The 16,569-nt window shown below is 47.8% G+C and overlaps 1 protein-coding gene across 1 annotated transcript in view; it reads left to right on the plus strand.

The window, feature by feature from the left end:
• The window catches only part of LOC140411161 (calpain-14-like), a 506,371-nt gene that overhangs the window by 340,845 nt on the left and 148,957 nt on the right, over positions 1–16,569 (plus strand). Inside the window, exons 4-6 of the mRNA XM_072500239.1 lie at positions 677–795; positions 8,750–8,886; positions 11,041–11,215. Of these exons, the coding sequence (XP_072356340.1) occupies positions 677–795; positions 8,750–8,886; positions 11,041–11,215 (431 nt within the window). The remainder of the gene's footprint in view (positions 1–676; positions 796–8,749; positions 8,887–11,040; positions 11,216–16,569) is intronic.

Genomic DNA, 16,569 nt, shown 5'->3' on the forward strand with positions numbered 1-16,569 from the left:
AGATCGGGCGCCATTTTGTCACGCAGCCTCGATCTCCCCCCGCCCCCCACCTCCCCATTTTCAGCCCCCCCACCCGCCACTTTACTGACGTCCCCCAGACCCAACCTTGGGGAGGCTCCTAGGAATTACCGGTTACCTGCTTCTACTTGGCAAGGCTCCCCGACCCCGGCCCCTAGCTAAGCTGGCAATGCCAAGGTGCCCAGGTGCCAGGGTACGACCTGCCCGGACCCCGACCACCCGGGGGACTCCAATGGCCAAAGAGACACCCCCAGGTTCCGTTATGGCGAGTCTACTTTTCGTCCAGCGAGAGTGAGATACTGGTCACGCTGGGCAGAGTGAGTTGGTCACTTGCAGTCAGCCTGGCACAGAGTCACCCACTGCGCCCATATCCGCTCCGGGCACAATGGTGTCACTGAACCGCGCACTATAACTTTGAGCTCCCGTGTCCTGCTGTCTTCAAGGCTGCTTGTTTTGAAGATTGCATTGGCTACATTAGCCAAGATTACAGGGGGCCTAGACTGGACAGATTGGGCTGTAAAATGAGGGCGGGTCACCAGTGTTAGAGTGGGCTCCGTGCTGACTTTCCAGTCAGGATCAGGGGGAGTGGGAGAAATTGCACCGTGTAAAATGCAGTCCACTGTGCTGAATGCTGACCAACTTGATTCTCTCCCTCCAGGAAACTGCTGGTTTGTGGCGGCATTAGCAGCACTGACGATGCAGGAGGAACTCTTCGTTCACGTTGTGCCACCGAATCAAGATTTTCAAAGAAATTATTGTGGCATTTTTCACTTTCGGGTCAGTATAAATGTTGATTAGTCTAATCCTGTATTTATTGTTGCTATGGTGATGGGTCTGGTCCTGTACCCCATTGTTGCTATGGTGATGAGTCTAATCCTGTATTTATTGTTGCTATGGTGATGGGTCTGGTCCTGTACCCCATTGTTGCTATGGTGATGAGTCTAGTCCTGTACCTCATTGTTGCTATGGTGATGAGTCTAGTCCTGTACCTCATTGTTGCTATGGTGATCGGTCTGGTCCTGTACCCCATTGTTGCTATGGTGATGGGTCTGGTCCTGTACCCCATTGTTGCTATGGTGATGAGTCTAATCCTGTATTTATTGTTGCTATGGTGATGGGTCTGGTCCTGTACCCCATTGTTGCTATGGTGATGAGTCTAGTCCTGTACCTCATTGTTGCTATGGTGATGAGTCTAGTCCTGTACCTCATTGTTGCTATGGTGATCGGTCTGGTCCTGTACCCCATTGTTGCTATGGTGATGGATCTGGTCCTGTACCCCATTGTTGCTATGGTGATGAGTCTAGTCCTGTACCTCATTGTTGCTATGGTGATGGGTCTGGTCCTGTACCCCATTGTTGCTATGGTGATGAGTCTAATCCTGTATTTATTGTTGCTATGGTGATGGGTCTGGTCCTGTACCCCATTGTTGCTATGGTGATGAGTCTAGTCCTGTACCTCATTGTTGCTATGGTGATGAGTCTAGTCCTGTACCTCATTGTTGCTATGGTGATCGGTCTGGTCCTGTACCCCATTGTTGCTATGGTGATGGGTCTGGTCCTGTACCCCATTGTTGCTATGGTGATGAGTCTAGTCCTGTACCTCATTGTTGCTATGGTGATGGGTCTGGTCCTGTACCCCATTGTTGCTATGGTGATGGGTCTGGTCCTGTACCCCATTGTTGCTATGGTGATGGGTCTAGTCCTGTACCTCATTGTTGCTATGGTGATGAGTCTAGTCCTGTACCTCATTGTTGCTATGGTGATGGGTCTGGTCCTGTACCCCATTGTTGCTATGGTGATGGGTCTGGTCCTGTACCCCATTGTTGCTATGGTGATCGGTCTAGTCCTGTACCTCATTGTTGCTATGGTGATGGGTCTGGTCCTGTACCCCACTGTTGCTATGGTGATGGGTCTGCTGCTCTCTGAATGTTTACAGTACTCCACAAACCTCAACGCACAAACACAATGATGGGACATGGTGCCCTCAGTCACAGGCTTTGTGTCAGTGAAGCAACTTTATTAAATGTATTAAATCAGAGCTAGATGTGACAATGCTATGAGGCCTTTAAGAATAATTTGGGCATTGGAAAGCGAGGTGGTGTAAAACAATGTTCAGCAATGAAAGCCGCTATGTCAGTAACGGTCACCAGGTCGTGGTTCGAGCTAAGGAACAGAAACGATTGCACGATTCTGGCAGAAGTTATCTACTGTTGACAGAATGCATAAATATGGAAAATAATGGAGAATGGAGTAAAAGAAAAGCTGTTATAATTTTTAGAAAGTGTTGGAATTACAATCAAGATCAGTAAGGAGAACGAAGGGTTAAAATGGGACAAGTAATTTTTATTTTTTGATGGGATGTAGTTACCCAAAACTGGGTGGCTTGCTCGGCCATTTCAGAGAGCAGTTAAGGTTCAGCCACATTGCTGTGGGTCTGGAGTCACAGGTAGGCCAGACCGGGTAAGGATGGCAAATTTCCTCATTGATCCAGGTGGATATTGTTTTTTCACTAGGTGAAATTAGCCACTAATAGTTGGGGGACATTGTCACTTGCCACATTTTAATCGGTCACTACATGAAATATTAGTTACTACTTTAACGGATCCAGTACCGTCGAGGCAAGAGGAGATAATTCCTCTGATGAAGCAATCCGGAACAAAGGGACAAAGTCTTCGGATTATAGCTAGGCCTTTCAAATGTGAAACCAGGAAGTATTATTTTACGCTAATGTAACTTGAATTCTCCTCCATGCAAAAGGTGTGCACCAAATGAAACGTTCAGATAGACAACGTTTTTATGAGGTAAGGACTCTGGGATAAGAATCAAAGATGTTGGAGTTACGATGCCGATCAGATAGGACCTAATTGATGATGGGGCCGCAAGGGGTGAATGGCCATCTCCTGTTCCGATGATTTTGGGGGGAATATTAATTTGTCAAAAGAAAGATTCTTGGGAGTTTGACATTCAATTTAAGAGATTGATTGTGTAAACTTGGCAATATAATGAAAGTAAACAGGTACAAATCTCTCTTTTTGTCCCAGACTGTAGCTCGGCATGGCGTAAATTTGTCATTCAAAGTAAACCAAATAGTGGTGGCATTTTATAATCAATTAATGTCAATCAATTATAATAAGAAAACAGTGGCTTCTTAGTCACACCTGTAACAGAAGGTCAAATGTAAGTACTTTATCTTTGTTACTATGGATACAGATATTTTACAGTTGAGAAACATAGCTGTATGGCCAAGATCCACCATGTGACTCAGTCCCGGAGCTTGGAGACAAGTGGACAGAAAGCAGGATGTGTGGTTCCGAGTGCAGGTGTAATACACTTGTGGCATGGGTGAGGGAAGGAAATATTAGAATAGATCAGGATGTGCTGGGAATGAATGTGAGGAGAGGCTTCCAGACTTATTCCAAGTAGAACAAAGAACAAAGACCACACAGCACAGGGACAGGCCCTTCGGCCCTCCAAGCCTGCGACGAACATGGTGCCTGCCTGAACTAAAACCGTATGCACATACGGAGCCATAAGACCATAAGACTTTGGAGCAGAATTAGGCCACTCGGCCCATCAAGTCTGCTCCGCCATTCAATCATGGCTGATATTTTTCTCATCCCCATTCTCCTGCCTTCTCCCCATAACCCCTGATCCCCTTATTAATCAAGAACCTATCGATCTCTGTCTTAAAGACACTCAGTGATTTGGCCTCCACAGCCTTCTGCGGCAAAGAGTTCCACAGATTCACCACCCTCTGGCTGAAGACATTCCTCTTCATCTCTGTTTTCAAGGATCGTCCCTTCAGTCTGAGATGGTGCCCTCTGATTCTAGTTTTTCCTATAAGTGGAAACATCCTCTCCACGTCCACTCTATCCAGGCCTCGCAGTATCCTGCAAGTTTCAATAAGATCACCCCTCATCCTTCTAAACTCCAATGAGTACAGACCCAGAGTCCTCAACCGTTCCTCATACAAGAAGTTCTGAGGATCATTCTTGTGAACCGCCTCTGGACCCTTTCCAAGGCCAACACATCCTTCCTTAGCTACAGGGCCTTCCTTAGCTATGGAGTCCGTATCCTTCCATTCCCACCCTATTCATATATTTGTCTAGATGCCCCTTGAATGCTGCTAACATACCTGTTCCAACCCCCTCCCCAGGCAGCACGTTCCATATATTTACCACCCTCTGTGTAAAAAACTTGCCTCGCACATCTGTTCTTAACTTTTCCCCACGCACTTTAAACCCATGTCCCCTCATACTTGACCCGCCTACTCTTGGAAAGGGTATCTGACTATCCACTCTGTCTATGCCACTCATAATTTTGTAGACCTCTATCAGGTCGCCCCTCAACTTCCGTCGTTCTAGTGAGAACAAACCGAGTTTATCTAACCGCTCCTCATGGCTAATGCCCTCCATACCAGGCAACATCCCAGTAAACCGCTTCTGTACCCGCTCCAAAGCATCCACATCCTTCTGGTAGTGTGGCGACCAGAATTGTACACAATATTCCAAATGAGGCCGAACTAAGGTTCTGTACAGCTGCAACATGACTTGCCAATTTTTATATTCCATTCCCCGATTGATGAAGGCCAGTGTGCCGTATGCCTTCTTGACCACCTTATCCACATGCGCTGCCACTTTCAGTGATCGGTGGACATACACGCCAAGATCTCTCTGCCTGTCAGTACTCGCAAGAGTTCTACCATTTATTGTGTAATTCATACATGCATTGGACTTTCCAAAGCACATTACCTCACACTTGTCCGGATTAAACTCCATCTGCCATTTCTCCACTCAAGACTCCAACCAGTTGATATCCTGCTGCATCCTCTGACATCCTCTTCACTATCCGCAACTCCAAGAGGGAGATGAGAATGCAGAGCAATGACTCAAAAGTTTGAAGGCTGAAGAAAAGTAAGATTGAGAGGGATAGTAACCATAGTACAAATAGCAAAGGGGGTGGACTTTCATCTCTATCCATCCATTAGTGGCTCCAGTAAAGGGACTGTGAGCAGTGTCCAGATTGTGAAGTCAACAATCTATCCCATGCTACCTTGTGCCTGGGCAGAGGTTAAAGGTCAGAGTTCAAACTCTCTGAGAGACGAGCTTTTACGAATCAGGGTTGTGCGAGAAGCTCTTACAGGAATCCCAAGGCTTTTTACACGTACATAAAAAGCAAGAGGGTAGCCAGGGAAAGGGTTGGCCCACTGAAGGATAGGCAAGGGAATCTATGTGTGGAGCCAGAGGAAATGGGCGAGGTACTAAATGAATACTTTGCATCGGTATTCACCAAAGAGAAGGAATTGGTAGATGTTGAGTCTGGAGAAGGGGGTGTAGATAGCCTGGGTCACATTGTGATCCAAAAAGACAAGGTGTTGGGTGTCTTAAAAAATATTAAGGTAGATAAGTCCCCGGGGCCTGATGGGATCTACCCCAGAATACTGAAGGAGGCTGGAGAGGAAATTGCTGAGGCCTTGACATAAATCTTTGGATCCTCGCTGTCTTCAGGGGATATCCCGGAGGACTGGAGAATAGCCAATGTTGTTCCTCTGTTTAAGAAGGGTAGCAAGGATAATCCCGGGAACTACAGGCCAGTGAGCCTTACTTCAGTGGTAGGGAAATTACTGGAGAGAATTCTTCGAGACAGGATCTACTCCCATTTGGAAGCAAATGGACGTATTAGTGAGAGGCAGCACGGTTTTGTGAAGGGGAGGACGTGTCTCACTAACTTGATAGAGTTTTTCGAGGAGGTCACTAAGATGATTGATGCAGGTAGGGCAGTGGATGTTGTCTATACGGACTTCAGTAAGGCCTTTGACAAGGTCCCTCATGGTAGACTAGTACAAAAGGTGAAGTCACACGGGATCAGGGGTGAGCTGGCAAGGTGGATACAGAACTGGCTAGGCCATAGAAGGCAGAGAGTAGCAATGGAAGGATGCTTTTCTAATTGGAGGGCTGTGACCAGTGGTGTTCCACAGGGATCAGTGCTGGGACCTTTGCTCTTTGTAGTATATATAAATGATTTGGAGGAAAATGTAACTGGTCTGATTAGTAAGTTTGCAGACGACACAAAGGTTGGTGGAATTGCGGATAGCGATGAGGACTATCGGAGGATACAGCAGGATTTAGATTGTTTGGGGACTTGGGCGGAGAGATGGCAGATGGAGTTTAATCCAGACAAATGTGAGGTAATGCATTTTGGAAGGTCTAATGCAGGTAGGGAATATACAGTGAATGGTAGAACCCTCAAGAGTATTGAAAGTCAAAGAGATCTAGGAGTACAGGTCCACAGGTCATTGAAAGGGGCAACACAGGTGGAGAAGGTAGTCAAGAAGGCATACGGCATGCTTGCCTTCATTGGCCGGGGCATTGAGTATAAGAATTGGCAAGTCATGTTGCAGCTGTATAGAACCTTAGTTAGGCCACACTTGGAGTATAGTGTTCAATTCTGGTCGCCACACTACCAGAAGGATGTGGAGGCTTTAGAGAGGGTGCAGAAGAGATTTACCAGAATGATGCCTGGTATGGAGGGCATTAGCTAAGAGGAGCGGTTGAATAAACTCGGTTTGTTCTCACTGGAACGAAGGAGGTTGAGGGGAGACCTGATAGAGGTATACAAAATTATGAGGGGCATAGACAGAGTGGATAGTCAGAGGCTTTTCCCCAGGGTAGAGGGGTCAATTACTAGGGGGCATAGGTTTAAGGTGAGAGGGGCAAGGTTTAGAGTAGATGTACGAGGCAAATTTTTTACGCAGAGGGTAGTGGGTGCCTGGAACTCGCTACCGGAGGAGGTGGTGGAAGCAGGGACAATAGTGACATTTAAGGGGCATCTTGACAAATACATGAATAGGATGGGAATAGAGGGATACGGACCCAGGAAGTGTAGAAGATTGTAGTTTAGTCGGGCAGCATGGTCGGCACGGGCTTGGAGGGCCGAAGGGCCTGTTCCTGTGCTGTACATTTCTTTGTTCTTTGTTCTTTGTTTGAATGACCCCAAATGCATTTATGTGGTAAATTTAAAAAAAAGAAACTCTTGCATTAATCTAGCATCTTCCACAACCTTAGGCTAAAGCATATTTGCAGTCTGTAAATTGAAAAGTGGAAAACACAGCAGGAAATTTGCACAGAGCATTTCCCCAAACTATCAATAAGATATTGACCAACTGAAAAAGTTGTTTTTGGTGATGTTGATTGAACCATATATATTGGACGGAGTGTAGGACCTGAGATTAGCATCTCCTCTAAGCAGCAGTATCTCCTCGACTAGAGCAGCACTCAGTCAGTGTTGTATTGGCGTGCCAGTCTAGATTTTGTGTTCAGGTTCCTGAGGTGGACCTTTCTTACTCAGAAGTGAGTTCCACTGAACTTCTGCAGACGCCAACCTTCAGATGGTTGCATAATAGCTTAGTCGCTGATGCTTTGTTTTCTTATTAAGACTTTTGAGGGAAAAACGAGCTGGATAACTAGCCCTAGAAAAACTGGAGTCAATGGGAATCAGGGGGGAAACTCTCCGCTGGTTGGAGTCATACCTGGCACAAAGGAAGATGGTTGTGGTTATTGGAGTTCAATCATCTCAGCTCCAGGACATCACTGCGGAAGTTCCTCGGGGTAATGTCCTCGGCCCAACCATCTTCAGCTGTTTCATCAATAAGGCCAGAAGTGGGGATGTTTGCAGATGTCTGCACAATGTTCAGCACCATTCACGATTCCTCAAATACTGTAGCAGTCCGTGTCCAAATGCAGCCAGGCTTGGGCTGACAAGCACCCAGGCAATCGTCACCTCTGACAAGAGAGAATCTAACCATCACCCCTTGACATTCAATGGCATTACCATTACTGAATCTCCCACAGTCAACATCCTGGGGTTACCATTTACCAGAAACTGAGCTGGACTCGCCACATTAATACTGTGGCTATAAGATTAGGTCAAAGACTAGGAATACTACGGTGTGTAACTCACCCCCTGACTCCCCAAAGCCTGTCCACCATCTACAAGTCACAAGTCAGGAGTGTAATGGAGTACTCTCCACTTGCCTTGGATGAGTGCAGCTCCAACACTCAAGACGCTCGACACCATCCAGGACAAAGCAACCCGCTTGATTGGCACCCCATTAACAAACATTCAAACCATCCACCACCGACGAACAGTAGCCGCCGTGTGCACCATCTACAAGATGCACTGCAGGAGATCACTGCAAGGTTCCTTAGGCAGCACCTTTCAATCCCACGGCCACTACCCTCTAGAAGGACAAGAGCAGCAGATACCTGGGAACCCCACCACATGGAGGTTCCCCTCCAAGTCACTCACTACCCTGTCTTGGAAATATATCGCCGTTCCTTCACTGTCGCTGGGGCGAGATCCTGGAACTCCCTCCCTAACAGCACTGTGGGTGTACCTACATCATGTGGTCTGCAGCGGTTCAAGAAGGCAGCTCACTACCACCTTCTGAAGGGCCATTAGAATTGGCAACAAGTACTGGCCTAACCAGCGACGCCCACGTCTGAAGAATGATTAATGAAGAACAAAAAGTGAAAGAGAAAGATATGGTTAGCTGTGCCAATAGGGTGGGGAGAAATAGGTTAGGAGGAGGCTCATGTACACCATAAACACCAGCATGGACCAGCTGAACTGATGGGATTTGGGGTGCTGATGATGGTTAATCTATTCTGCATGAAGAAAGACATATTTGTTAATGATCTCAACAGAAAGTGTTCTTTTCCTTCAAATTTCAGTTCTGGTATTTTGGTGACTGGGTGGATGTTGTGGTGGACGATCGTCTTCCTGTCAGTGAAAGGGCTGAGCTCATTTTTGCCAAATCGAGTGCGCCAAACGAGTTCTGGTGTGCCCTGCTGGAGAAGGCCTATGCCAAGTAAGAGATAGCCCGGGGGACAGGGCGGGAGGGAGGGGCAGGGACCCAGCCAGGCTCAGTAAAGCCCACTAAACAGCTCTTCACACTAAACTAGCGTCTCTTCGGTGCGCCACTCAGTGCCAGTCACTGCCGGGGCCTGGTGTCTCTAGGATAATGGCAGCCACATGTGGCCTCATAGCAGTGTTTCAGACAGGAGGGGGTTAACTTAAAATGCACACATTTCTCCTCTCTTTTGATTGGCTTCTCTTTTCATAAGTTGTGTGTTTCCTAATCCCTGGGTTTTGGTATGACCCAACTTGCTATTAGTATCCCCACAGCAAACCCAACATAGGATAAATTCAACGTGTTATTTTAGTGGCACACACTCAAAAAGCAAAATATTGTCCACAACGTCCTTCTCATTTTATTTTATTCGTTCATGGGATGTGGACGTCGCTGGCTGGGCCGGCATTTATTGTCCATCCCTGAGGGAATTTAAGAGTCAACCACATTGCTGTGGGTCTGGAGTCACATGTCGGCCAGACCAGGCAACCGTCAGGTTTCCTTCCCTAAAGGACATTAGTGAACTGGATGGGTTAGATTCATATTCAGATAGTAAAGAGGGGGTTAGAGAGAAGAAAGATTTACAGTACAGAAACCACAGATAAAATAAATACTGTTTCACGTGGGTTTCAGAGTCCAGAATCAAAATCCAACGAGATATTCCTTCACTGAGACCGATGGGTTGAAGACCGATGCTGGATAATTCATTTCGACATATATTTTCTGAAAATATGCAGTCTGTGGGCTCCAGCTCTGACAGAGGATAGGCTACTTTGGACAATTTCACAAATTAATCCCTCTCCTCAAATTGTATCATGTGTTACACTTCTCATCACCTCTCCATCTCATCTTTATTCCAATCTCATCCTGCAGATGCTCACCAGCTCCATTGAACTCCTGTCTGAGGGAGTGAAAAGCAATAGCTTCTAACCTCCTTCTGTGTACTTCAAGAACAATCAGCAATCAGTATGGTGTTGATTCATTCTAACGAAAATAACACTTTGGGACTTTGTACATGTGTAACGTGAGATATGTCCTGGGATGGGGGTAACACGCTCGACAGGAGGAGGCAACTTCGGATCTATGGCTTCCAAATCCCTCAGCCGCTGTGTTTTTCCCTCACCACATGCCTGGGCCTAACTGAGAGAGAATGATCTATAGTCAACAACTCCATTATTGCCTTTGTGCCGGGATGGTAGTAGTCATGGACTTGCACCTGGAATTTGCTTATGTTCCCATAGCCTCTACTTTCAGAGTCCATTTAAAGTACCTTTCTCCATGGGCAGCATGGTAGCACAGTAGTTAGCACAGTTGCTTCACAGCTCCAGGGTCCCAGGCTATCCACAATGCTACCGTGCAGCCCTCCTCGTGTCCTTGTGTCTGCGTGGGTTTCCTCCGGGTGCTCCGGTTTCCTCCCACAATCCAAAGATGTGCAGGTTAAGTGAATTGGCCATGCTAAATTGCCCTCAGTGTCCAAAAATGTTAGGTGGGGTTACTGGGTTACAGGGATAGGGTGGAGGCGTGGGCTTGGGTAGGGTTCTGTTTCTAAGAGCCGGTGCACACTTGCTGGGCTGAATGGCCTCCTTTGGCACCGTAAATTCTATGATCTATGAACTGCATCCAAACCTTTCCCCTCATTTTGTGCTTGGCTGCTCTCGCCAATCTGTCGAGAAGCTGTTACACACAATGGCCGGATTTGCAAGCTTTTCCCGTGGGCAGACTTTCCGCGGGCAGAGGTGGTCCATCATTGGCCAATGGCGGGATCTTCCTGTCCCATCAATGTCTGCGTGGTTTTATGTGATGCGCTCCCTCCACCACTGGGGATCGCATCATTGGAGGGGGGGGGGGCTGCGGGGGGGCCTCATCGGCGAGACCGAGAAACCCCTCCCAGGGAATGAGCCAGAAAAATGTTGGCCAATGGGTTTGATATTGTGATGGAGATATTTGTGGTGTCATTGACTCAGAACGGGTGGGATTGGTCGCCCATTAGACCCCCGCACCCCAACCCCCGCCTGATAAACCGTTCCAAAATTCAATGAAACATTTTGGGGCTAGACTGTTGATCAAGATTCCCACAGGAAGTTAATCTTTCTTTTCACTTCTGCGGGATAGGCTTAATGGATCATATGGAGATTTGCAGATGGGACATATCTCGGACGCACTGGTGGACATCACGGGCGGGATTAAAACCAATATCTTCCTGAAGGACCCTCCTTCGGATCTCTGGGTGAGAATGAAGAGAGCCATCGATCTCGGGTCCTTCGTGGGCTGTGGCACTGCCTCAGTGGTAAGAGTAACTCCTTTCACATCTTCTTCCTTTGCGAATTTAACCTTCAAAAGGGGGAAAAACAAACAAACAAAGAACAAAGAAATGTACAGCACAGGAACAGGCCCTTCGGCCCTCCAAGCCCGTGCCGACCATGCTGCCCGACTAAACTACAATCTTCTACACTTCCTGGGTCCGTATCCTTCTATTCCCATCCTATTCATGTATTTGTCAAGATGCCCCTTAAATGTCACTATCGTCCCTGCTTCCACCACCTCCTCCGGTAGCGAGTTCCAGGCACCCACTACCCTCTGCGTAAATAACTTGCCTCGTACATCTACTCTAAACCTTGCCCCTCGCACCTTAAACCTATGCCCCCTAGTAATTGACCCCTCTACCCTGGGGAAAAGCCTCTGACTATCCACTCTGTCTATGCCCCTCATAATTTTGTATACCTCTATCAGGTCTCCCCTCAACCTCCTTCGTTCCAGTGAGAACAAACCGAGTTTATTCAACCGCTCCTCATAGCTAATGCCCTCCATACCAGGCAACATTCTGGTAAATCTCTTCTGCACCCTCTCTAAAGCCTCCACATCCTTCTGGTAGTGTGGCGACAGAATTGAACACTATACTCCAAGTGTGGCCTAACTAAGGTTCTATACAGCTGCAACATGACTTGCCAATTCTTATACTCAATGCCCCGGCCATGAAGGCAAGCATGCCGTATGCCTTCTTGACTACCTTCTCCACCTGTGTTGCCCCTTTCAATGAACTGTGGACCTGTACTCCTAGATCTCTTTGACTTTCAATACTCTTGAGGGTTCTACTATTCACTGTATATTCCCTACCTGCATTAGCCCTTCCAAAATGCATTACCTCACATTTGTCCGGATTAAACTCCATCTGCCATCTTTCCGCCCAAGTCTCCAAACAATCTAAATCCTGCTGTATCCTCCGACAGTCCTCATCGCTATCCGCAATTCCACCAACCTTTGTGTCGTCTGCAAACTTACTAATCAGACCAGTTACATTTTCCTCCAAATCATTTATATATACTACAAAGAGCAAAGGTCCCAGCACTGATCCCTGTGGAACACCACTGGTCACAGCCCTCCAATTAGAAAAGCATCCTTCCATTGCTACCCTCTGCCTTCTATGGCCTAGCCAGTTCTGTATCCACCTTGCCAGCTCACCCCTGATCCCGTGTGACTTCACCTTTTGTACTAGTCTACCATGAGGGACCTTGTCAAAGGCCTTACTGAAGTCCGTATAGACAACATCCACTGCCCTACCTGCATCAATCATCTTAGTGACCTCCTCGAAAAACTCTATCAAGTTAGTGAGACACGACCTCCCCTTCACAAAACCATGCTGCCTCTCACTAATACGTCCATTTGCTTCCAAATGGGAGTAGATCCTGTCTCGAAGAATTCTCTCCAGTAATTTCCCTACCACTGAAGTAAGGCTCACCGGCCTGTAGTTCCCGGGATTATCCCTGCTACCCTTCTTAAACAGAGGAACAACTTTGGCTATTCTCCAGTCCTCCGGGACATCCCCTGAAGACAGCGAGGATCCAAAGATTTCTGTCAAGGCCCCAGCAATTTCCTCTCCAGCCTCCTTCAGTATTCTGGGGTAGATCCCATCAGGCCCTGGGGACTTATCTACCTTAATATTTTTTAAGACACCCAACACCTCGTCTTTTTGGATCACAATGTGACCCAGGCTATCTACAGACTCAACATCTACCAATTCCTTCTCTTTGGTGAATACTGATGCAAAGTATTCATTTAGTACCTCACCCATTTCCTCTGGCTCCACACATAGATTCCCTTGCCTATCCTTCAGTGGGCCAACCCTTTCCCTGGCTACCCTCTTGCTTTTTAATGTACGTGTAAAAAGCCTTGGGATTTTCCTTAACTCTATTTGCCAATGACTTTTCGTGACCCCTTCTAGCCCTCCTGACTCCTTGCTTAAGTTCCTTCCTACTTTCCTTCTATTCCACGCAGGCTTCGTCTGTTCCCAGCCTTTTAGCCCTGACAAATGCCTCCTTTTTCTTTTTGACGAGGCCTACAATATCACTCGTCATCCAAGGTTCCCGAAAATTGCCGTATTTATCCTTCTTCCTCACAGGAACATGCCGGTCCTGTATTCCTTTCAACTGCCACTTGAAAGCCTCCCACATGTCAGATGTTGATTTGCCCTCAAACATCCGCCCCCAATCTATGTTCTTCAGTTCCCGCCTAATATTGTTATAATTAGCCTTCCCCCAATTTAGCACATTCATCCTAGGACCACTCTTATCCTTGTCCACCAGTACTTTAAAACTTACTGAATTGTGGTCACTGTTACCGAAATGCTCCCCTACTGAAACATCTACCACCTGGCCGGGCTCATTCCCCAATACCAGGTCCAGTACCGCCCCTTCCCTAGTTGGACTGTCTCCATATTGTTTTAAGAAGCCCTCCTGGATGCTCCTTACAAACTCCGCCCCGTCTAAGCCCCTGGCACTAAGTGAGTCCCAGTCAATATTGGGGAAGTTGAAGTCTCCCATCACCACAACCCTGTTGTTTTTACTCTTTTCCAAAATCTGTCTACCTATCTGCTCCTCTATCTCCCGCTGGCTGTTGGGAGGCCTGTAGTATACCCCCAACATTGTGACTGCACCCTTCTTATTCCTGATCTCTACCCATATAGCCTCACTGCCCTCTGAGGTGTCCTCTCGCAGTACAGCTGTGATATTCTCCCGAACCAGTAGCGCAACTCCGCCTCCCCTTTTACATCCCCCTCTATCCCGCCTGAAACATCTAAATCCTGGAACGTTTAGCTGCCAATCCTGCCCTTCCCTCAACCAGGTCTCTGTAATGGCAACAACATCATAGTTCCAAGTACTAATCCAAGCTCTAAGTTCATCTGCCTTACCCGTAATACTTCTTGCATTAAAACATATGCACATCAGGCCACCAGACCCGCTGTGTTCAGCAACTTCTCCCTGTCTGCTCTGCCTCAGAGCCACACTGTCCCTATTCCCTAGTTCTCCCTCAATGCTCTCACCTTCTGACCTATTGCTCCCGTGCCCACCCCCCTGCCATACTAGTTTAAACCCTCCTGTGTGACGCTAGCAAACCTCGCGGCCAGGATATTTATGCCTCTCCGGTTTAGATGCAACCCGTCCTTCTTATACAGGTCACACCTGCCCCGGAAGAGCTCCCAGTGGTCCAGATAATGGAAACCCTCCCTCCTACACCAGCTGTTTAGCCACGTGTTTAGCTGCTCTATCTTCCTATTTCTAGCCTCACTGGCACGTGGCACAGGGAGTAATCCCGAGATTACAACTGATGATTCTTCAGAAGGTACAATATTTGTTGTGTTATACAAGAGGGAAGGATGGAGAATGATGAACGGTGAGTGCAGTGAGGGGAGCGAGAGTCATTACCTTCCCTGAGGGGAGCTTTTCGAAAGCTTGCGATATAAAGTCGACTACCCCGCCCTCTGTACAACTGGCATCAAGCTGAGTTTGTGGGTTACTGGAGGGCGACCAGAGTGGACAGATAATCCAGAGACCCAGAGTCATGCTCAGGGAACCAGGGTTCAAACCCAGCCATGGCAGGTGGTGAAATTTGGATTGAATGGAAACATGCGATTAAAAGTGTGACGATGAACATCAAACATTGTTGTGATAAAGAAACCCCTCTCTGGTTCAGTGCTTCCCTTTCTGTCATTCTCCCCTGGTCTGGCCTCCTGACTCCAGATCCATGGCAATGTGGTTGACTTCTAAACGACCAGTAAACCACTCAGTTCAGGCATGGGTAATCCCCTGCGGGCGTTTCCGGCGGATTACAAAGTGGTTGAGCCTGTGGTCCAGATTCTCTCTTGGGCAGACCAGGGGAATACCCATCTCTGCGAAAACCCAAACTTTAAAATGGCCTCCTGCAGCTCCTATGTTCAGTCCAGGGCTGGATTCGAAGTTGGAGCCTGAAATGCGCGGACGTCCGCAGGGTGTGCGGAAGACCTCAGTGTTTGGCACTTCTTTGAATTTAATAAAAATATGATTTGCAAAGAAATGCCTCCAGCCCTCCACCCCTCATCCCTCCCACACACCCATACATTCTCCATGGCCCCTCATACGCCAATGCTAATCCATGCCCCTCCAACCAAACTCTATTCCCAATCCCATGGACCTTAGCAGATGCTATTCCAAATTAGTGCATTAGCCCCTCCATGCCAACTAACCTAGTATCAACCATGATCGCAAGGCCCATGTTGACATAAAATAAATATGTCTTTATTGAACAAAACACGCTTTGACTGTTCTTTGACAGCTTTGACAGTTCCACTACGTTTACACATTTCTTCCATATTTTGAGTTAACAATCCCAAAGGGTTTCCTAACCTCCTACATTGTCACTGGACGAGTAATCCAGAGACCCAGAGTACCGCTCTGGCGATCCAGGTTCAAATCCCACCACTGCAGATGGAGAAATTTGAATTCAATATAAATCTGGAATTATAAGTCTAATGATGACCATGAAACCATTGTCACTTGTTGTAAAAAAACATCTGGCTCACTAATGTCCTTTAGGGAAGGAAATCTGCCATCCTTACCCGGTCTGGCCTACATGTGACTCCAGACCCACAGCAATGTGATTGACTCTGAAGTGCCCTCTTAAGCCATAAATGCTGGTCCAGCCAACGACACTCACATCCCATGAACACATAAAGAAAATGTGTGTCTGGGGGCGAGAATCCTGAGACTGGGGTGAGCTGGACACAAACAAGCGCACACACGCCCTTCCCATCGCCCACCCTTCCCAAAAACCTAACTGCAAAACTTGACGGGAGGAGTGGATCCCCATCGTGTATAAACTCCACCGAGGCCAGTTCAGAGCTTGTGTCACCAGAGGGTTAGTTAAACCAAAGCCTTATCTCAGACCTGGGGCCTAGTCTGTCTCCCCAACTCCACTTCTTAAAGTGGGAGTCGGGCCTTTCCCACAGGGACAGGGGTGGGATGTCGGGCCTTTCCCACAGAGTCAGGGGTGGGAGTCGGGCCTTTCCCACAGGGACAGGGGTGGGATGTCGGGCCTTTCCCACAGAGTCAGGGGTGGGATGTCGGGCCTTTCCCACAGGGTCAGGGGTGTGAGGCTGGGCTTTTCCCATATGGTCAGGGGTGGGAGTCGGGCCTTTCCCACAGAGTCAGGGGTGGGATGTCGGGCCTTTCCCACAGGGTCAGGGGGGGGAGGCTGGGCCTTTCCCACAGGGTCAGGGGTGGGATCAGGGTCTTACCCACAGGTCAGGGGTTGGAGTCAGGCTTTTCCCTCAGTATCAGGGGTGGGAGTCTGCGTCCCTCTCCCGGGATGAGGGGTGGGAGTCTGGGTCCC

This window comes from Scyliorhinus torazame, chromosome 4 (genome assembly GCF_047496885.1).
Source record: "Scyliorhinus torazame isolate Kashiwa2021f chromosome 4, sScyTor2.1, whole genome shotgun sequence".
NCBI lineage: Eukaryota > Metazoa > Chordata > Chondrichthyes > Carcharhiniformes > Scyliorhinidae > Scyliorhinus > Scyliorhinus torazame.